This window comes from Protopterus annectens, chromosome 17.part0 (genome assembly GCF_019279795.1).
Source record: "Protopterus annectens isolate FY-2018-M chromosome 17.part0, PAN1.0, whole genome shotgun sequence".
NCBI lineage: Eukaryota > Metazoa > Chordata > Ceratodontiformes > Protopteridae > Protopterus > Protopterus annectens.
In genome coordinates, this window is record NC_056751.1 from 729,735,209 (window position 1) to 729,758,517 (window position 23,309).

The 23,309-nt window shown below is 42.8% G+C and overlaps 1 protein-coding gene across 2 annotated transcripts in view; it reads right to left on the minus strand.

The window, feature by feature from the left end:
• NCSTN (nicastrin) overlaps positions 1-23,309 on the minus strand; it is an 876,107-nt gene that overhangs the window by 752,497 nt on the left and 100,301 nt on the right. For both annotated transcript variants that reach the window (XM_044059533.1, XM_044059532.1), the window contains exon 3: positions 12,993-13,116. In XM_044059533.1, the coding sequence (XP_043915468.1) occupies positions 12,993-13,116 (124 nt within the window). The remainder of the gene's footprint in view (positions 1-12,992; positions 13,117-23,309) is intronic.

Consider the following 23,309-nt stretch of genomic DNA (forward strand, 5'->3'; position numbering starts at 1 on the left):
CAGGGATAACCCCATAGGTGATAACTGCAACAGTGAACACGAAGAACATCGTGGAATGAGTCTTGGGACATGGTTGGGGACCTATAGCAGACTACAACCTGAATCGCCATCTTACCCAATGTTAGTTGTACCTGAGGTATCTTAGATGCATTATGCTGGGCTACTAGTCTGGAGGTCTGCATTTCCTTTATGAATATGGAGACACCACTGCCTTTGGAGCTTCGCTCCATGTTCTGGGGTGGAAAGGTGTTGTATGAGTAATAGCCTGGTAGCACAGGGGTGCTTTCTGCTGCTTTAAACCAGGTCTCCGTTACAGCAAAAATGTCCATATTCTCCATTTTGAGGAGTGCTTCAAGCAATTGCATCTTGAGATTTAGACTTCTAGCATTGAGCAGCATGACCCTCAGACTGTATTTATTTATAGGTGCTACGGAGGCAATTTGGTCTTTGGAACATTGCCTAAAAAAGGCACTATAGGTGTGGCAAGACCCTTAGCTAGTATCCGGAAACACAGGGGTGACAGATGCAGGCCATCTCTGGAAATAATATTCTTATTAATGGCTTTGTTGCATAGTATAGTACAGGAAGAGAAAATTATTCTTTAAAAAAAAAAGCACACACAAAGTAAAGAAATCTATCAGGAAAATGAGTGACTTACAGAATGTAAACCAGGTATTAACAACAATTTATGGGGGAGAAATTTACATATACTACATTGATTGACAGCCTGTAGTAGGAGGAGATACAGAAGAGTATAGTTATTGTAACAATTACAACTTAAGGAAATAGCTTTACTATAGCCCTTGAATACATGCTTTAGATTGTAATACGAATGGGCAAGAAGTATGTTGAAACGTGAGATGTGATCTGATTTGTGTGAGGAACTAGCATTACGTAGAGGAAAGAGTATTTCGAGTAAATAGCACATTGCATTAGAATTCTTTTCTTATCCAAGATTCATGCTACTGTTTTGCTTCTGGTGAGAGAAGAAGCAAAGGAGCATTGTATCCCAGCAGAATGAAGCCGTGGTGAGACATACACTAGTAGTAGCCAGGCAGTAGCCATGTGCGTGTCTCCACACTTCATCATTCTTGATAAGCGAATTATTTTCAGCAAGTATTGCTCGATTTGTTTCTAACCTCAGAATATCTGCCTAAATATTTCACCCAAAAAGCATCAGGGTCTACTTACCATTTTCCCCACAAGTGTTTGGTCAGTGCCCTGTACAGAGGCAGACACCTTGAGTTTACATTTTTCCTGTAAAAGCAACAACATTTCACTAACACCTAGTTGCACAGGACAACTGGTTTGCAATGACAAGCATTGCCCCCCAGAGTTGCAAACCAGATACTTCTGGCACTACTTTACATCATTCCCTCTAGTCAATAAAAAAGGGTCTGCTACCATGAATATGAGCTTTCCCTCTACCTCTGTAACCAGCTTGGTGGATAAGGGCATCCTGAGGCTATGTAGAAATCATCTCATGTTAACTGGCAACCAATTAATTCTCAAACAAACTGATATGGTATGTGAGAGATGCATTTACACAGTGTCACTGGAGGCAAAACTCTCACATTAAAGAACTTCTAATATCAATAAGGTTGTCAGTAGTACACATGCTGTACCCTTCACACAATTCAAAGCAAGCACACCCACCCACCAATGCTGAGGCATTTAAATGTAGCCTTCCTAAACCCCAAAGATCTCCTAGAGGAAGTACAAATAACAAATACCATCAGCATCCCCAAATGCACTCTTTCGAAACACTCCCCACATCAACACAGAGCCACATCTCATGGAGCTTCTACTTCTAAGCACATAAGATGAGCCACCACACACAATCCAATGTTCTGGTCATTGAAGACTTCACTGTGAGACACACAGATGTCCCTCTCACCAGGCTAATTAAGAAGAAAGTCAGGATCAGTTACTTATCAGGACCAGGATTCACCACATTATCCACTCACTCAGGTCACTGGACCACAAGTACCAGTATGATGCAGTCATAATCCACATGTGTGTAAATGACCTGAGACATGCCTCCCTAGACTATATTAAGAGAGACATCATGGAGCTCTCGGAATGCGTGTCCCAGGCTGTATGGACATCATGGAGCTCTCGGAATGTGTGTCCCAGGCTGTATGGACATCATGGAGCTCTCGGAATGCGTGTCCCAGGCGGTATGGACATCATGGAGCTCTCGGAATGTGTGTCCCAGGCTGTATGGACATCATGGAGCTCTCGGAATGTGTCCCAGGCTGTATGGACATCATGGAGCTCTCGGAATGTGTATCCCAGGCTGGTATAAGCCTAGCATTGAGCAGCATTTTATCTTCTTCAGGGATGATGCCACAATACCATCAAAAGAGGACAGAATTTAATAAATGACTTAGTTTCTGGTGTCATTTTAATGGGGTGCAAAGAAGATGGTCAACAGAGTACGCTGCAACTCTCCCCTCTAGGCTTTTGAGTATTAACTTGGACAACAGGATGAGGAATAGGAAATTCATCCCTGATTTGGCACCTATGTCTCTAACAGACATAGGCAGTCTGTAAATGGTTCATTTCCCAGGCACCTGCTTGAAAATGTTTCATCTCACAAGCCCCTGCATATACCTATCAAGGGTATCAAAACTTGTCAGAGATTTGGGATGCATGGCTAGTCTTGCGGTTATTAGCCTGGTAAAGACCTGTAAACCTGTGTGTTGGTGACAAAAGTCTAAAAACGGCCTCTCCTTTATTCCTGTTGCCCCACTCAAGCAGTTCTCATATCCTGTGCTGTCTGTCCAGATATGTGCATTCAGGTCCTCAAAATCAATACCAACTGCTGCCTTCATTACTGCTCGTTAGTAGCCTGATTAAATTGTAACTGTTATTCTAAGGCCCTTGGTTTAAGCACTTGGGCTTCAAACCAGTTGTTTTACATAAGGAAGGTTTGTGGTCTGCACTGTTGTGGCAGGACAGGTAGCGTACATCCTTCTAGGTTGGGAACTGCTGACTGAAGGCTCAGTGTCCATTATTCTAAAAGTGTATTAGTTCTAGGTTAAGGACTTGGGCTTCAGGCCAGTTATTTTACATTAAGAAGGTTTGTGGTCTGCACTCTTGCGGGAGGAGAGGCTAGATTCTGCCCTTCTGAGCTGGGAATTTCTGGTTAAAGGCTTATTGCGCATGCTTACTTGAACTGTTTCTTTCTGAAATCGGTATGCCTTGTTTGCTGTAGCATAGACTAGATTCAGGATGGCTGGATCTAGCTTTGCTTGTATGAATTGTGCACTGACCCAGGCCGTCTTTTTTGGAGAAGGTTTCTCTGTACCCTAGTGGCAGGACTGTGCAGTTAGAACTTGTCTGATTGAAGACTGCTGGAACAGAGCTCAGTTTTAAGCTTTTTAACTGGTCAATTGGGTAAAGTGTTGTTTTGATTGTATCTGCTCTATTTTCTGGAAAAAATAAATAAATATATATATACACATACATACACACACACACACACACACACACACACACACACACACACACACACACACACACACACACACACACACACACACCTTTTTTGCCTTTCTGAACTAGTATAGTCCAGTTTTCATGTTATTGCTGAATCCAGGGTTGTGTACAAGTTTCTGTGTTGCCATACCTTACATGGATAGAAGGAAGTTTCTCTGTTCACCTGTGAGAGAGGGGAGCTTTGAGCAGACTATCTGTCCTTGGAGGAGTGGTTTCAGATGAGAAGTTGGTAGTTTATTGGCCTTTTTGGGCTAATTTTGATTGTATCTGCTCTATTTTCTGAAAAAAAAAATGATATACTTGTTTCCCACCTTTCTGAACTAGTATAGTCCAATTTTCAGGTTATTGCTGAATCCAGGGCTGTGTTACAAGTTTCTGGGTTGCCATTACCTTACTTGGATAGAAGGAAGTTTCTCTGTTCACCTGTGAGAGAGGGGAGCTTTGTGCAGCCTATCTGTCCCTGGAGGAGTGGTTTCAGCCCAGAAGTTAGCAGTTTATTGGACATTTTGGAATAATTTCTATCGCTTTCACTTCCCTGCTATAAAAACCTCATTTGCACAGTTTTTGCGCTTGTATTCCGCTCAGCAAGTGCCTTCCAAGTGTTCTGCAGAGTCTACAGCAGCAGAGAGACAAAAGAGCGACTTTGGAGTGATTAAGTATCGGTTTTCTGCTTTTCTTGCTGTCTTAACTAATTCTGCCTAAAACGCCAGTTTTTTTTTTTTTTTCTTAGCGAATCTGTGATTTAAAAAGTTTGTTATTGTATACAACTCCGCACAGCTCCTCGTGGTGTCTTGCAGAGTGATTCAGGCAACTGGTAGGCTACACACTCAAGTGCGCTAGCCGAATTAAAGCATTTACTGTGTTTCTGTACCTCATTTCTGCTACTTAAGGATTTTTTTTTGTTTTTTTTGTTTCCCGCCTTTACTGAACTAGAATAGTCCAGTCTTCAGGTATTGCTGATCTCTGGGCTGTGTCATAGTTCCTGTGTTGCCCATATCCTTATTTGGATAGGAGGAAGTTTCTTTGTTCACCAGTGAGTGTGGGGAGCTCTGAGCAGCCTATCTGTCCCTTGAGGAGTGGTTCCAGCCCAGTAACTTGTAGCTTATTGGCCGTTTTGGGCCATTTCCTATCTCTTTCTAACCCCCTGCTTTAAAGCCAGCTTTAGTGTGCTTTTGCACTTGTAATTTAAAGTTTATCCTGTTTGTTGCATTTACCTGTTGAGGCTACACACTCAAGTGCGCTAGCCTGTGTTACATTATTATTGCATTTTCCTGCTGTTTGTTGCAAAAAAGAAACAAACAAAAAAAAATTATCCTTGTTTCCCGTCTTTCCTGACCTAGAGTAGTCCAATTACAGGCTTTGCTGCATTCTGGACTTTTGGAAAGTTCCTGTGTTTCCCATTTCCTTTCTTGGATAAAGGGAGGCTTCTTTGTTCACCAGTGGCAGTGGGGAGCTTAGAGCAGCCTATCTATCCCTGGAGGAGTGTTCCCAGCACAAGAATCTGGTAGTCTATTGGCCGTTTTGGGCCAATTTCTAGCTCTTTCAAGTCCCCCTGTATAAAACCCGCTTTGGCGCATTTTTTGCGCTTGTTACTACTCAGCCAAGCTCCTCGTGGTCCTGCAGAGTGGTGCTAGCAGCAGAGAGGCTAAAAGAGCGACTGCTAACCTGATAAGTGTTTTTTTTTGCTGCTACTACCTGGGCGACTGTCCGATCTAGCTAAACTGCAAGTATTTCTGCTTCTTGAACTGTTTTAAACTGTTTAAAGTTGTTTTTGCACCTGCACTTTTAAAGTTTGCCCTGTTTGTTGCATTTACCTGTTGAGGCTACACACTCAAGTGCGTTAGCCTGTGTTACATATTTATTGCATTTTCCTGCTGTTTGTTGCAAAAAATTATCCTTGTTTCCAGTCTTTCCTGACCTAGAGTAGTCCAAATACAGGCTTTGCTGTATTCTGGACTTTTGGAAAGTTCCTGTGTTGCCCATTTCTTTTCTTCATAGCTTCATAGGTTGGTACTAGGCTATCAGCCCTAGGGCTTATACAAGCCTAGCCATAACAATTCCCTGGCTATTTCTTCCCACATTATTTACTTTCCTGGACCCCTGTCTAGCAGGGCGACTGATGTGATCCCTGGGGTGAATTTCCTTTCTCCCATCCAATCGTCAAGGTTCCTCTTGAAGAGGTCCAAAGAGGCACTCTGCTTGACATGTATGGGCAATCTATTCCAGAGTCTGGGGAGTCTCTGGGTCAGGAACCTATCCCTCCAGCATGTTTTGTTTATTGTGATGACAAGGTTTAGATCCCTGGAGCGTGTAGCTCTGAGGGATTGGGATTTCTTTAAGTGTAGCATGTCCAACAGCTCTGGGTTTGACAAGGCCTTGTACGTTAAGCAGAGATCGCCTCTGAGTAGACGATATGCGACAGAGTATAGCTGGAGTTTTTTAAGGCGGTCAGTGTAGGGCATCTGCTTTAGGCCTGTGATTCTTTTAGTGAGGTATTTCTGAGGCCTTTCCAGTTGTTGCAGATGTCTTGAGAGGTACATACCAAATGGGGCGTTGTATTCTATAATGGGTCTAATGAGGGATGAGTACAGTGGGACAATGACCTTCTTTTTTCTGGATGAAAAGCCCTTCGTGATGAGGTGTGCCACATAGAAGGATTTCCTGACTGTTGTGGCGATGTGGTTATCAAAGGTGAGACCACTGTCCACCTGTGTCCCCAAGTCTCTTATCACACTTTCTGTGTTTAGTGTACTGCCACCTATATGGTAATTCATGGATACATGTTTTTTCCCAAAGGGATAACAATACATTTCTTGGCATTGAGCTTGAGCCCATGGCTCTGACACCAAGCATCTGTTTCTGTAAGGCCCTTTGTAGAGTATCCACATCATTTGGGGATTCAATAATGGCTCCCAGTTTGCAGTCATCTGCAAACTTTGTTAGCCAGAGTCCCTTAGTGTTGACCTGTACTTCAGAGAAGTAGATGCCAAACAAGAGCGGCCCCAGGACTGAACCCTGAGGTACTCCACTTGTCACTTGTCTGGAGCTGGATTTGGAGTCGGCTACTTTTACAGTGTGGGTTCTACCAGTAAGCCATTTAGCAACCCATTGGGTGACATAGGGATTAATGCCCAACTTAGTAAGTTTATCTATGATTCCAGAGTGGGGGATGGTGTCAAAGGCCTTGGCAAGGTCTAGATAGGCTGTGTGGACCACCTTACCCTTGTCCATGGCTCTGGAGACTGATTCAAAGAAGTCAAATCAGGTTCAGGAGAAAAGATCGGCCCTTCACAAACCCAAACTGGGTGGGGTCCAGTGTTTGAAGGTTGCCAATGTCTTTGTTTATAAGTTCCATGATAATACGCTCCATGGCCTTGCAGATAAGGCTTGTCAGACTGATGGGACGATAGTTTCCGGGATCCAAGGTGGATCCCCCCTTGTGGATTGGGATAACTGTAGCTCTGCGCCACTCAGTGGGCACGAAACCTGAGGTGAGGCTATGATTAAACATCACACTTAGGTGAGGTGCCAGTTCATATTGTAGTTAATGTAGTACACAGCCCGGGATGTCATCTGGTCCCATGGATGCTGTATTCTTGGCTTTAGAGAATGCGTTTTGTACCTGTGTGGCCGTTATTACTGGTACTATTCTTGGATAAAGGGAGGCTTCTTTGTTCACCAGTGGCAGTGGGGAGCTTAGAGCAGCCTATCTATCCCTGGAGGAGTGTTCCCAGCACCATAATCTGGTAGTCTATTGGCAGTTTTAGGCCAATTTCTAGCTCTTTCAAGTCCCCCCCTGTATAAAAGCCGCTTTAGTGTGGCTTTGCACGATTTCGCTGCTTAATTTGGTTTAAACCATTCTCGGCTCCACAAAGTCTGCTCTTCACTTTTTCCCTTAGAACTGATCTAGTTCTCATAATAAACACCCTATTCCTACTCTAAAGCCTGGCACTTGCTCACTAAAGCAATTATATAAGTCAGCACTAAAAAATTAAAAACACTACACCCTCACAAACTCCCCTTGAGTACCTTGTTCCCCATTGGCCCTTTTTTCAATTATAAAGGAATTCCCAGTACTATTCTAGTATGTCCAAAGGTCAGTTGTCAATCTCCTCTCCGGTCCAGCTGGTGAATCTGGGAATCTTGAGGCAATGTTACAACTGCCTCATGTACACAGACAACCCTCTCCTCCTCCCAACAAATTCCAACACATGTGAGAGATGCAACCATATAGCCAAACTGGAGGCTAAGCTCTCTCAACTCAGTACTGGCATAACCAGTCAAGAGGAGAAGGAAACCACACTCACTACAATTCCAGTCTCACATAGACCTACCACGACAGCAAACCAAACACAAACACACAAAAACATACTCGGAGACTCTAAATAAAAATCTGCCTAAGCAACAGAGACCTCCAAAGCAGACACCTAAGCAACCGCTACCCCAAAACAAAACACATGCAACACATAGCTCACAAAGCCAGTGTGCCGAACAGTCACAGCCCTTAAGGCTAAACAACACACCTGATACACTTGTAATAGGTGACTATCGTCAGGCACACTGACGTCCCGCTCACCAGGCTGAACAAGGAGAAGGTCACTGTGAGCTGCCTGTCGGGCGCTAGGATTTGCCACATAACACAAGCACTCCGGTCACTCCAAGGCAAGTACAAATATGACTCAGTCATTGTCCATGCTGGTGTGAATGACCTGAGACGTACCTCCCTGGACTACATGAAGAGAGACATAGAGGAGCTATCTGAGCATGTAGCCCAGGGCGGTATGACCCTGACCTTGACTAGCATCTTACCCTCACCAAGAATGATGCCACAATATGAAGACAAGATGATCAATTTCAACAATTGGCTTAAGTATTGGTGTCATTCAAAGGGGATCCAATGCCCGTCAGCCTGGGATGACATGCTCGACAAGCCACGATGCTTCACTAGAGACGGCTTGCACCTGTTACCCTGGGCTGGATATTGGCAAAGGCTCTTGCCACCCCATAGTGCCTTTTTAGACAAGGCTCAAAAGACAAACCCACCTCCATAGGTATCACAAGGGATAAGAAACTAAGAGTAATGCTACTCAATGCCAGAAGTCTAAACCTCAAGATGCACGCACTCGAAACTCTCCTTAGCATGGAGAACATCGATATCTGTGCAGTAACAGAAACCTGGTTCAAGGCTCCCGAGAGCACCCCAGCACTACCAGGTTATACCTCATACCATGTTTTTCGCCCCAAAACTTGGACCAAACCACAAAAGGAGGGGAGTATCAATATTCAAAGATACCCACACCTCCAGGTTGGTGGCACAGCATGAAGCATCAGAGACTATCCATGTGCAACTAACAGTGGGTAAAACTGCCTTCCAATTTATAGCCTGCTACAGACCACCCTCCCAAACCCAGGAACCCCACTCGGCCTTCCTGAGAACACTGGAAAATATGAAGGTCTCTCCAAACACCATTATATTGGGCGACTTCAACTACCCAAACATAGACTGGGAGCATTACTCTAGCTCCAACACCCTAGCCCAAAGGTTCCTAGAATTTATAAACTCAAATGCTATGGAACAGCTTGTTACCAACTCCCACAAGAGGGGAAAACATACTGGACCTGATCATCACCAACATGGGGACTCTATGCTCCAGACCAGAAGTGTATCCCTCACTGGTAAGATCAGACCATAAATTAATCTTACTAGATATTCACATCCCGACCCCAGCCCCTGCCCAGAAAACCACAGTGAAAAACTTCTCTAAAGCAAATTTCACACTCCTCAAAACCGAGGTGGAATCCTTCAAAGCCCCCGGGCCTGTGGAAAATACGGCCCAGACCACAGAATCCTTTATAAACGCATTCTATGAACACCTTCAGGAATGCATGGATCAGGCAATCCCAAACAAAACCAAGACCCAATCCTCCAAAGGCAGGCGTCCTGTCTGGTGGACCCCAGCCATAAACAAACTATACAATAGAAGGAGGAAGCTACTACATGATAGAGCAAAATCCCAAAAAGGGAAGGCATCTCTGATCAGTATTAGCAAAAAACTACGGGCACTCATAAAATCGTCTAAGGCCAGCTTCGAGAAAAATTGCACAGGACACTAAGGATAATCACAAGGCTTTCTTTAGTTATGTTAGGAACCTGGGTGGGAATTCCCAGATATGCTCAGAATTAGTCCAAAATGACAAAAAATACACCGAACCCACAGACATTGCCAACATCCTAGCTGACAGGTTCAGTGCAAACTCCCCCCCCCCCCTTCCCCACCAAAATGGCAAATATCTGTACCAGCAGAGTGCTGCCCCCCTGACATCTCAGATGCTCAGGTAAGAGCCGCCCTCTCCAAAGCAAAAAACACAGCATCAATGGGACCAGACGGTGTCCCGGGCTGCATCCTACATGAACTCCAAGAAGAACTAAACCCAAACATAAAACTACTGTTCAATCTCAGCCTTACTACAGGATATGTACCCAAAGAGTGGCGTACAGCAACAGTGGTCCCTCTCCACAAAGGTGGTGCCTCAACGGATCCTGGAAACTATCGCTGCAAAGCTATGGAAAGGATCATCATGGACCTCATAAATAAAGATATTGGGGACCTACAGACACTGGATCCTACCCAGTTCGGCTTTGTTAAGGGCAGATCCTGCCTCTTAAACCTGGTTGATTTCTTTGAAACAGTCACCAAGGCCATTGACGAGGGGAAGGTGGTCCACACAGCCTACCTGGACCTCGCAAAAGCCTTCGATACAATACCCCACTTGGGCATTATAGATAAGCTCACCAGCTTAAATATAAACCCCTATGTCACTAGATGGGTTGCAAACTGGCTCAAGAACAGAACCTACATGGTTAGAATTGCTGGAGCCATGTCAGACTCCAAACCAGTTACAAGTGGCATCCCACAAGGCTCAGTCCTGGGACCTCTCTTGTTCGGTATATACTTCTCGGAGGTACAGGCCAACACGGAAGGACTGTGGCTGACCAAGTTCACAGATGACTGCAAACTGGGCGCCATAATCGACTCTCCAGCCGACACAAGCATCCTCCAAAAGGGCCTCAAAGAAACAGACAACTGGTGCCAGAGCCATGGCCTCAAGCTAAATGCCAAAAAGTGTATAGTCATCCCCTTCGGCAAAAACAAAGTGCCCACAAATTACCACATAGATGGTAATCCATTAAGTACGGAAGAAGTAATTAGGGACCTGGGGACCCAAGTTGATAGCAATCTCTCATTCGCCAAAGTGGTTAGAAAATCATTTTATATAGCCCACCTAATCATGAAGGGATTCACATCTAGAACAGGGGAGGTCATCGTGCCTCTTTACTCATCCCGCATCAGGCCCATAATTGAGTACAATGCCCCATTTGGGATATACCTTACCAGACACCTGCAGCAACTGGAAAGACCCCAAAAGTACCTCACTAAGAGGATCAAAGGGCTCAAACAGATGCCATATGCTGCCCGGTTAAAGAAACTCCAGCTCTACTCAGTGGCATACTGCCTGCTCAGAGGCGATCTGTGCCTGACGTATAAATCCATGTCCAACCTGGAATTAATAGACATGCTGCACCTCAGAAAATCCAAATCCCCTCAAGCTACGCGCTCGAGAGACTTGAACCTCAGCACTGAAATAAATAGGACATGCTGGAGGGACAGATTCATAACCTAGAGGCTCCCTTCACTCTGGAATAAAATCCCAGTCCAGGTTAGGCAGAGTCCCTCATTGACTCTCTTCAAGAGGAATCTTGATGAGTGGATGGGAGATCATAGATTTACTGCGGGTATTACTTCTGTGTCACTGTTAGACAGATGCACAGTATACTAACCTCGAAAAAAGGCATAGCAAAATTAATTTTAAAATGGGTGGCGAAAGTCAAACACACTCTGGCTAGGCTTGTAAATGCCCTAGGGCAGATAACCTAGTAGGAACCTATGAACTCATGTTGCCCTGCTTTATGGAGTAGGTCCTGCAACTGTTGTCTGAATGCACTCTTTTCCTCACGATCACAACCCCGCTGTAGGGGATAGGCTGAGATTCTGAATACTGTCCTATCCTTGCAATGGAGTCTGATTGCCATGAGTCTGTCACTAATTCTGATCACATCCCTTATTGTCTTCCCATTCCTATACTAGGTCAAGTCTGTCCTCCCACAAGTATTAGACTCTGGCTCCCAAGCCAAGTGGTTTTGCTGGGCCACTACCAATTCATCTTGTCTTCTGGATAAAGAGGAAGTCCAGCCTCCTACTTACTATCATGTCATCCACTCCCAAGCTGTGCCCTGTCAGTGAAGCTATATTGACTGTAGCAATCCTTAATTCATGTTTAGCAGACGGTTAGGTTTTACTCCAGCTTTCACTCAGAGCTAGCTTACGTAACACGAGCTAGACAAGTGGCTATCGGTTGGCTTTATCATGGCGGCACACTGGCCAATAGGGGTACACAAATTCCTCCCACCATTAGCACAGGTCCCTGGCATAAATCAAAGATGGCCAGGTTTTCAACAGATTTAACACAATCAAATAACTTAGAGCTAGTTTTATACCATTAAGTGGACAGCTGTGACACTGTACCCAGTCTGATGCACACAAACTCAATTCTGGGTGAGATTTCAGGTGGAAACATCCAATACAAGTGGGAGGACCCCTCCAGAGACACAGGAAGAGCATGCAAACTCCACACAATTACTGACCGGAGGTCAGGATCAAACATTGTACTTTGTGCAAGGGAGGAGAAGACCTTAACCATTATGCCAACTACCCCCTCATAGCTGACTACAGATCACATTTATAAGACCTCTATAAATAATAACAGTTAACTTAACACACATAACCGCTATCCATAAAAACCCCATCACTTTTACTCTAGGTGACTTCAATTACCCTGCAATAAACCATCACACTTGTACTCTAAATGGAAAGCGACTTGGTGACATAAATAATTTCCACTGTACATCTACACAGATTGTCATATAAACAGAGCCGAAGCCTTCATTGTCAGCATTTCAGCATCACCTAAACAGTTAAAAGAAAGCAGTACTTACCTGTACCAAACATCAGGGAAAATGTAAAAATAAACCTTTATGGTGGAACATTCTCAAACTAACAAAAACATGCTGATCTCTTATAGGTGGTCACATACTTCTATGTTTAGGAGGGCACTAAAACATGCCATCAAAGAAATTAAGGCAACGGTTAAAAACACAGAGCTGATTATGAAATTAAAATATCCACCAATACCTAAAATAATTATAAATCCTTTTTTAATTATGTTAGTAGACACAATCCTTAAGAATGACACTGACCCTTCCCCCATTAAAAAGAGGACTCCATCCCGAATCAAACCTCTTTATGTAAAAGTTACTTACTCAAAACATTTTAATTCAAATCACTGGAGTTAATACTATACACAAAAGGAAAACAGCTAATTTTTATAAGAACAATTTCTGCTGAGGAAGTGCGTCTGATCTCTCTTACCTAGTGAAGAGGACAGCCTCCATGAGAACCATGTAGGGAGGGTTTGGTCCACGATCAAGAACCCATTCCAAATCTTCCTTTTTCTCTACCAGGTGAATCACACCTGTGTCACCATTTATCGAAGCTGCCAAAAAGAAAATAAGGGAAATTAACACTACGCAGATAACTATGGACTTCAAGTAATGTGGAAACGTTGCTCATTTTTAGGAGGGTGGGGGGGGTTCAAGCAAGCAGTTTCTAACTTTCATACCTTTCTCTCTCTCAATTCTTCTCTACAGACAATTATGGCATGCAGGTTCACATGGACATGCATCATCTTTTGCTGCAGGAATGACTTTCCCATGACTGAAAAAGTTTTAAATCTCAACTGCAGTAGCCTACATTTAGATAAATTACATAATCCATTTTTATATGACCCTAATTTTTTATATTGTCAATACTCCAACCACACACATACTAAAATGAATGCTGCAGTACAGTAATGTGTTATTTTGCCAATAGTTTGTTGAAAATGGTACCAACGAACATACATCCCAGTACAATCAATCATTCCACATGGCAATAAATGTACTGGATAGTATGGTCAGCATGCCCACACGTGGCAATAAATGTAGACCATAGTATGGTCAGCATGCTCACACATGGCGATAAATATACAGGATAGTATGGTCGGCATGCCCACACATGGTGATAAATGTACAGGATAGTTCTGTCAGCATGCCCACACATGGTGATAAATGTACAGGATAGTATGGCAGCATGCCCACACATAGCGATAAATGTACAGGATAGTACAGTTAGCATGCCCACACATGGCGATAAATGTACAGGATAGTACGGTCAGCATGCCCACACATGGCATAAATATACAGGATAGTACGGTCAACATGCCCACACATGGGGATAAATATACAGGATAGTATGGTCAGCATGCCCACACATGGTGATAAATGTACAGGATAGTAAGGCAGCATGCCCACACATAGCGATAAATGTACAGGATAGTACAGTTAGCATGCCCACACATGGGCATGCCCACACATGGCGATAAATGTACAGGATAGCATGGTCAGCATGCCCACACATGCCGATAAATGTACAGGATAGTATGGTCGGCATGCCCACACATGGCGATAAATGTACAGGATAGTATGGTCGGCATGCCCACACATGGCGATAAATGTACAGGATAGTACGGTCAGCATGCCCACACATGGTGATAAATGTACAGGATAGTATGGTCAACATGCAGACATAAAAATTTATTTCTCTAACTACTCCTGTTTGAAATTACACTTCTCCAGCTAGGGACTGCATCCTTAGCTGAAATACACCTGACTATTTTTATGCTGATATCTGCTCCCACTTTACCACAGGCCCACTCCCCTTAAATTAATCTAAACAAGTCTGACATTGCCACACCTCACAGATGACAAAATATTTTGGTTTAGTGATCTCAGAGGGAAGGGTCCGATTCATCTCAGCTTTAAATCAACTAGTCCTTTTATAGGTACATAACTCAGACTGATGGAAAAGTCTGCATAAAAGCCATTTTATTAAACTACATAACTTGCACAAATAAGTCAAGATTAAAAAAAAAGAAACTTGTTGCCAAACTATAAACAAACATTCCCCCAACACACAAAATGCCTTCTAATCCTACTCAAAGATCCATTACACAAATAAGAAAACTGAAGTGGTAAAACAAACACAGTCATATAGAATTTTACTATTAAGTACTGTTACAATTTTTAGCTTTTTCTAAATATTCCCGATGTTATTAAATCTGCCATAAAATATCAACGTTTTCCTGTCTTTACTACTTTCTAGAACATGTCAAAAACAAATGCACTAGATTTCTGAGGGGCATGACCAAAGATGGCTGCTAGTTAACAGCTCATGTGAATTAAGCTGCAGAATTTTATTAAATCTAACCAAATTATTCAAATTATTTGGATTTGTCTGAAACATTTTTTTTTTATTTGAAACAAGCGATTTTCAGCTTTCTCAGGAATAAAGAAAAGCCAACAAACAAATGTTACTGTCACTTCATTTGACTCATTGGTGGATGTAATGTTTCACATTCCCATTCTGGAAAATTAAGCCATTCTAAAACTCTACCACAGGAAACCTCAGTGAAAAAGCAAATCTCATTATTGGCTTCTAGCCTACAAAAATTATCTTCAAACACAAACTAGATATTAAAATGGATTTGGTCTATTATGACTGTAACAGACAGACCTGCTTAAAAGTACAATTAAGCAACATAGCTTTAAAATAAGTAATAGTTTCATAGGTGTGTACTAGGCTAATGGCTCTGGAGCCTTTACAAGCCTAGCCCATAGAATTACCCTGGCATCGTGCCACCCGACCTTAGCTTCCAGTGCCACTGTCGAGTAGAGCCACTGGAGTGATCCCCGGGGTGAATTTTCTATTTCCCATCCACTCATCAAGATTTCTCAAGAGGGCCAGTGAGGTGCTCTGACATGTATGGGAAGTCTATTCCATAACATGGGCAGTCTCTCTGGGTTATGAACCTGTCCCTCCAGCACGTTCTGTTGATTGTGGTAATGAGGTTGAGGTCTCTGGAGAGTGGGGTGCGGAGGGATTGGGATTTCTTTAGATGTAGCATTTCTAACAGAGCTGGGTCAGACATGACTTTATAAAAATCAAGCAGAGAATAGTTGGAGTTTTCTGAGTCTGTCCATATAGGACAAGTGTTTAAGGCCTAGGATCTTCTTTGTGAGGTACTTTTGTGGCCTCTCCAGTTGTTGCAGGTGTCTAGTGAGGTACATGCCAAATGGAACATTGTACTCGATGACTGGCCTAATGAGGGAAGAGTAGAGGGAGACAATGACCTCTTTCTTCCTGGATGCAAAACCCTTAGTAATGAGATGTGCCACATAGAAGGACTTTCTGACCACAGTGGCAGTGTGGTGGTCAAATGAGAGGTTGCTGTCAACCTGTGTTTCCAGACTTCTTATAATGCCTTCTGTGGTCAGTGGACTACCATCAATGTGGTAGTTCATAGGAACTTGGTTTTTCCCAAAGGGGATGATGACACATTTTTTGGCATTGAGCTAAGGCCATGGTTCTGACACCAGTCGTTGGTCTCAGTGAGGCCTTTCTGTAGGATGTCAACATCACTTGGGGAGTTAATAATGGCTCCCAACTTGCAATAGTCTGCGAAATACGTCAGCCAGAGTCCCTTCGTGTTGGACTGGACTACTGAGAAGTAGATACCAAACAGGAGAGGACCCAGGACTGATCCCTGTGGGACTCCACTCGTGACTGGTCAGCAGTCTGAGTTGAAGTCAGCTACTTTCACACTGTGGGTTCTACCTGTAAGCCAGTTTCCAACCCACCTAGTAATAAAGCGGTCGACAATTAGCTTGGTGAGTTTCTCTACGATTCCTAAGTGAGGAATGGTATCAAATGCATTGGCCAGATCAAGGCAGGCTGTATGAACCACCTTGCCTTCATCCATAGCTTGGTGACTGACTCAAAGAAGTCGACCAAGTTAAGTAGGCATGATCTACCCTTCACAAAACCAAACTTTGTGAGATCCAGAGTTTGGAGATTCCCTATATCCTTGTTTATTAGGTCCATGATGATGCGTTCCATAGCTTTGCATATCAGACTCGTCAGGCTAATGGGGCAATCGTTCCCAGGGTCTGTAGTCGCTCCTCCTTTGTGGAGAGGGATGACTAAAGCAGTGCACCACTCAGTAGGGACAAAACCTGAGGTAAGGCTATGACTGGACAGGGCACACAGGTGAGGTGCTAGTTCACTCTGTAGTTCATGTAGAACAAAGCCTGGGATATTGTAAGGCCCCATAGAAGCTGTATTCTTGGCTTTGGACAGTGCTGTTTTAACCTGTGCAGCAGTAATACTGGGTGCCTGGCAATCTACTGGCATTGTGATTGGTCCACTGGGGTGGGGTGGGGTGGGGATTTACCACGTAATCTGTTGGCCAGTATATTGGCAATATCTGTTGGCTCGGTATAGGAGGTACCAGTGTGCAGTAGCTCAGAGCAAATCCAGGTATTGCCGTGGAGGCTCTCTACATCAATATAGAAGGCTTTGTAGTTGTCTTTACTATCTGCTGCAATTCTGTTTTCATAGCTAGCTTTAGAGGATTTGATGAGGGATCTCAACTTTTTGTTGAGGCTGATAAGGGAGTTTTTCCAGTCTTGGGACTTCACCTTATTCCGCATCAGTTTCCTCCTTCTATTGTAGATTGTAGAAGTTGTTTATGGCAGGGGGCCACCAGATTGGCTTCCTTTTTTGGGGGGGGGAGAGCATCTTGGTTCTATTGGGTATGGCGAGATCCATGCATTTGTGTACGTGTTCGTACAGTGCACTGGTGTATGATTCGGCGGTCATGCAACTATTCTCCATTTGCATGGGTGCCGTGAAATCAGCCACCTCTGTTCTTAGGGGACCAAAGTTAGCTTTGGAGAAATTTTTCATGGTATTTACCTTTGTGGGGGGTAGGGATGTGGATTTCCAAGATGACTAGTTTGTGGTTGGATCTAACCAGGAAGAAGCTGACTACTGATGTAGAGCAATGGTCGCCCATGTTAGTAATGACCAGGTCAAGGATGTTGCTACCTCTAGTGGGGGTAAGAACGAGCTGGTCCAGGGCATTGGAATTAATGAATTCCAGGAAACGTTGGGCAAGTGTATTGGTACACGAGTAGTTTTCCCAGTTAATGGAGTGGTAGTTGAAGTCGCCCAGTATGACTGTGTTAGGTTGGACCTTAATATTCTCCAGGGTGCTTAGGAACGTGGGGTGAGTGTCTTGGTATATGGTTGGGGACCTATAACAGGCTATGACCTGAATCACTGTCTTTCCCAATGTTAGCTGCACCTGAAGTATCTCTGATGCATTATGTTGGGCTATCAGTCTGGAGGTGTTCGCATTTTTTATGAATATGGAAACACCACCACCTTTGGTACTTCAGTCCAAGTTCTGGAGCCGAAAGGTGTGGAATGAGTTAAAGTCTGGTAGTGCAGGCATGCTTTCTGCTGCCTTGAACCAGGTCTCTGTTACAGCATAAATGTCGGTGCTTTCCATTTTAAGGAGTGCTTCGAGTGAGTGCATTTTGAGATTTAGACGTCTAGCACTGAGCAGCATGATCCTCAGTTTGCATTTGTTTGCAGCTGTTACAGTGGTAATTTGGTCTTTGGAACACCACCTAAAAAAGGCACTATAGGGGTGGCAAGAGCCTTGGCCATTATCCGGAAGCCCAGGGGTGACAGATGCAGGCCATCTCTGGCAAAGCATCGAGATCTGTCAATCATGTCATCCCAGCAGACAAATACTGGATCCCCTTAGAATGACACCAGAAACTTAGCCAATTGTTAAAATCAATAATTTTCTGCTTGTACTGTGGTATCATTCTGGGTGAGGATATGATGCTGCTCAGGGCTAGGGTCATACCTGCCTGGGCTACATAATCTGAGAGTTCCTCCAGGTCTCTTTTCATGTAGTCCTGGGAGGTACGTCTCGGGTCATTCACACCCACATGTATAATGACAGAGTCATATTTGTACCTGTTGTTGAGGTACCCGAGTGCGTGCATTATATGGCAGATGCTGGCACCTGACAGGCAGATGACTGTTACTTTCTCCTTATTTAACCTAGTGAGTGGGACATCAGTGTGCCTCTCTATCGAGTCACCTATGACTAGTGTGCTGGGCATCCTGTTTTGCCTTAGGGGCTTTTGTTGAGTGGCACACAGTTTAGGAGAGTTATGCGTCTTGAGATTAGTGTTGTGTTGTGGTGGTCAAGTGCGTTTCTGCCTTGGAGGTCTCTGCTATTTGGGTAGATTTTTATTGAGAGCCTCCGTGAAGGTGCGTGGTTTGTGTTTTTATGTGAAGACGGTGCTGGTATGTATTCTGGAAGGCTATGTGGTGTGGTGCAAGGGTTGACCTTCTCCTCTTGACCAGCTATTCCGGTCTTGGCTGGAGAGTGCGTGGCTTCCAATTTGGATATAGAAGTGCATCTCTCGCAAGTCTGAGTGTTGGGAGGTAAGAGGAGAGGGCTGTCGGCGTACAGGAGGCAGTTGCTACATTGTCTCAGGATGCCCAAGTTCACCAGGTTAACTGCAGAAAGCACAGGGAACTGACCTTTAGACATGCCTGGAGGGGTGGGCATTAATAATAAGTACTGGAGCGGTTTCCTTGTAGAATGTTTAGTGGTGGTAGCACTTTTGTGTGCTATAATAATTGCTTCAAGAAGTCTGGTATGGTAAAGTGCTAGATTAATAAGCTAGTAAAAGTGCAGGAGAGGCGAGAACTAGCAGATCTAAGGGAAAAATTGAAGAGCAGACTTTGGCACCTCTCAGAAGCTTACAAACAGTCCTGGCTACAGCAAATCTGTATCTGGACTAGTCTACTTACAGGAAAGGTGGGAAACAAGCGCAACGTGGGTGTTTAAACCAGAAGGTTGAAAGAGATGGAAAAACTGCCCAAACAGGCAATAAACTACAAATTCTGGGCCAGAAACCACTCCTCTTGTGGTAGAAAGGCTACCTAGTGCTTACCACTCCCACTGATAAGCTAAAAGGCTTCCCTCCAACACAGAAAGGCTTGGGGGGGCTCAGAAGCTTATATACAGTCCTGGATACAGTAAATCTGTATCTGGACTAGACTAGTTACAGGAAAGGCGCGAAAAGAGAAAACATGGGCTTTTAGACAAGAAAGTTAAAGGAGATGGAAAAAACTGCCCAAACTACAATTTCTGGGCCAGAAACCACTCCTCTTGTACCTGGTGCTTGCCACGCCCACTGATAAGCTAGAAGGCTTCCCTCTGACACAGAGGCTTGGGGGGAATCAGAAGCTTACAAACAGTATTGGATACAGCAAATTTGTATCTGGACTGGAGTAGTTATAAGAAAGGTGGGAAACAAGCACAAAGGTGGGCTTTTAAACCAGAAAGTTGAAGGAGATGGAAGAAGTGCTCGAACGGCATATAAACTACAATTTATGGGCCAGAAACCACTCCTCGTGGTAGATAAGCTAGAAGGCTTCCTTCAACACAGAAAGGCTTGGGGGGCTCAGAAGCTTACAAACAGTCCTGGATACAGCAAATGTGTAACTGGACTAGACTAGTTACAGGAAAGGCAGGAAACAAGCTTAGACTTTTTTGTCATAAAAAAGCAGCTAAAACAGAACTAAAAACAATTCAAGTGCAGTGCAAGCTAGCACACGTGAGAGTGTAGCAATATTAAAGCAATTTATTCAAAATGCATTCAATTAGTGTTTAATTCAACCATGAACAGTTAAAAGTGCCAGAAAATATACTTATCAGCTGAGAAGCACACTCAGTCAGAACACAAAGTAAAGTGGAAAGGGAGAAAGGAGAAACAGAAGATAATTCAAGGTTAAGGGCCTAACTGGGTTGGTTGGCCTACTCAAATGTTCCCTCAGTATTAGGTAGAATAAGCTAATGACACTAGACTGGCATAGAGCTGGGTTGGAGCTGAACAGACGGGACTGGTAGGTGTGTCTGAAATCAAAATATGATCTCACTGTACTTGGTTGAGTGAGCAAATGAGATGGTCCCAGGAGGAGTGTTCAAAACACAAATTTACAGGAGGGGCGGGCAATTCCAAAGCCACCAAGATTAATACCAGAAAAAGAACAGGGAGGGATGGCAGGAAACTAACAGCAGAGAGAGAGAGAGAGAGAGAGATCACAATATTCAGTGAAGCAAATAAATACACAAAAATAAAATGCAGTACTATCTTTAGCACAATATTCAATGAAGCAAATAAACAGAAAAATAAAATGCAGTACTATCTTATAACACTGCAAGTTTGTACTTCGCTTGTAATAAAGTTAATACAGATATTTAACTGCTAACCAAACAGCTCAAATATTCAGCTAATCAGCAGAAATAAATTCAGAGATAACCAAGACTTATAAGCAATGAGAAACCCTCTTGGCTAAGAGTTCAACACCGAATATCAATGAAGTGAGAATAATAACCCCATGTACTGCAGAGAGGGAGAGAAAGATCACAATATTCAGTAAAGCAAATAAATACACTGAAAAATAAAATGCAGTACTATCTTTAACAATATTCAATCAAACAAATAAATAAACAGAAAAATAAAATGCAGTACTATCTTATTACAAATGGCTTAGTGGTTAGGTGCTTTGCTATGGTTTATGAGGTCATGGCTTCAAGACCTGCAAGGGCTGTTTATTTCATGGAACAGACTTCCCATACATATGAAGCAGAGCACCTCACTCGCCCTCTTCAAGAGAGATCTTGATGAGTGAATGGGAAATAGAAAATTCACCCTAGGATCAGTCCAGTGGCTCTGCTCAACAGAGGCACTGGGAGCTAAGGTTGGGTGGCACTATGCCAGGGTAATCGTATAGGCTAGGCTTGTAAAGGCTCCAGGACCATTAGCCTAGTATACACACATGAACCTATAACACTGCAAGTTTGTACTTATCTCAGCTTGTAATAAAGTTGATGTAGGTATAGAACAGCTAACCAAACAGCTAAAATATTCAGCTATTCAGCATTAATAAGTTCGGAGATAAGTGACTAAGACTTATAAGCAGAGAGAAACCCTCTAAGTAAGAGTTCAACACCGAATATCAATGAAGTGAGACTAATAACCCTCACTTACTGCAGAAAAAGAGAGAGAGAGAGAGAGAGAGATCACAATATTCAGTGAAGCAAATAAATACACAGAAAAATAAAATGCAGTACTATCTCATAACAATGCAAGTTGTACTTAGCTTGTAATAAAGTTAATGTAGGCATATAACAGCTAACCAAACAGCTCAAATATTCGGCTAGCCAGCAGAAATAAATTCAGAGATAAGTGACTAAGACTTATAAGCACAGAGAAACCCTCTAGGCTAAGAGTTCAACACCAAATATTAATGAAGTGAGAATAAAACCCACCACTTACTACAGTCTAAACAAGATGGAGGACAGAGAAGCTAGATGATAAAGGATTAATTTAAAACAATTTGGTGTTCCACTTAATTTGTTGAAGTGCACAGTTGTGTTTTGCCCAAAGTTAAAAAAGGTGGTAGTGGAGATTCTGGAAATATATTTAGGTTTTTTGTTTGTTTGAGTGTTTTCATTGAAGCACAAGTCTTGAAAAATGTGGCACCGGTTCAAATGGAGAAGAAGCAGCTGCATAAGAGATAAACATTAATGTACAAATGAAAGCCAGAAGGATGGAAATACATGCTCAAAAGCATGACCATGTATGCTAGGTGGAAGTAACAGCTTTTTATAATTATGGCTACTCTGTCTATATTATCGTGGAATGGAAGTAGTCTTACACTTACAAAAAGCAAATAAACAATTATATTAAGAAATATTTGATGGAAATAGCAATGTTATAGGAGACATCTGAATATAGTGAGCATATGAATTTGACAAAGAAAGGATTTCAGGATGGACATTCAGCAAAATAGAGGCAAAGAAAGAAGTAATAATAACATTCACATATATATATTAATATATATATGATAAATATATATATATATATATATATATATATATATATATATATATATAATTGCTAGAGGGGCTTCAATAGTGACAGAAGAGGGAAAATAATGGCAGATCTGTGGTAATAAGAGGCTATTGGTATGTATTTATATTTCACCAAAACTGCTACTTTGGGAAAAATAAACCGCTTTCAACAGGGAACATTATTGTAAGTGGGTACTGAACTTGATTTGCAATAGTGAAGATGTATTTGGGGGGGGTGGCTAGAAGAGAACAACAAGAGAGGGTAAGATTTCCAAAGAAATATATTTGGTAAGAACATGTGAATTCAGTAGAAGGAACTCAAGACAAAATTTACATATTATGTCCCAAAGTACAGTAACTGGGCTAGATTAGACATAAATTATACTTCAAAGGAGCATCTATATTTAACTAAAAGCTCTGACCATATCCAACAGCTATTTCAGATCATATACCAATAAAACTAAGATGAAGGGTAGTGAAGTGAAAACAAGACACTGGCACTTTCCCACCTGTGAAGAGGGGAATTTAAGGAATGAGTAGAGGAAATGATTCAAGACTTATTAGGGAAGATTGAAATTTCAACACAATGGACGGCTAGCGAGTGGAATAAAATTAAACTGGAGCTTAAAAACAGGGCAGAAATAAGACAAAAAACAGATATGGAAAAGAAAAGTTACCATTTAGATGAACTGACAAATGTTCAAGTATATCAGAATAAGGGGGATCTCACAGAACAAAAAGGAACAACTGCAGAGGGCTAATGGGAAACAGAGTATTTGATAACATGCATGAGTTTA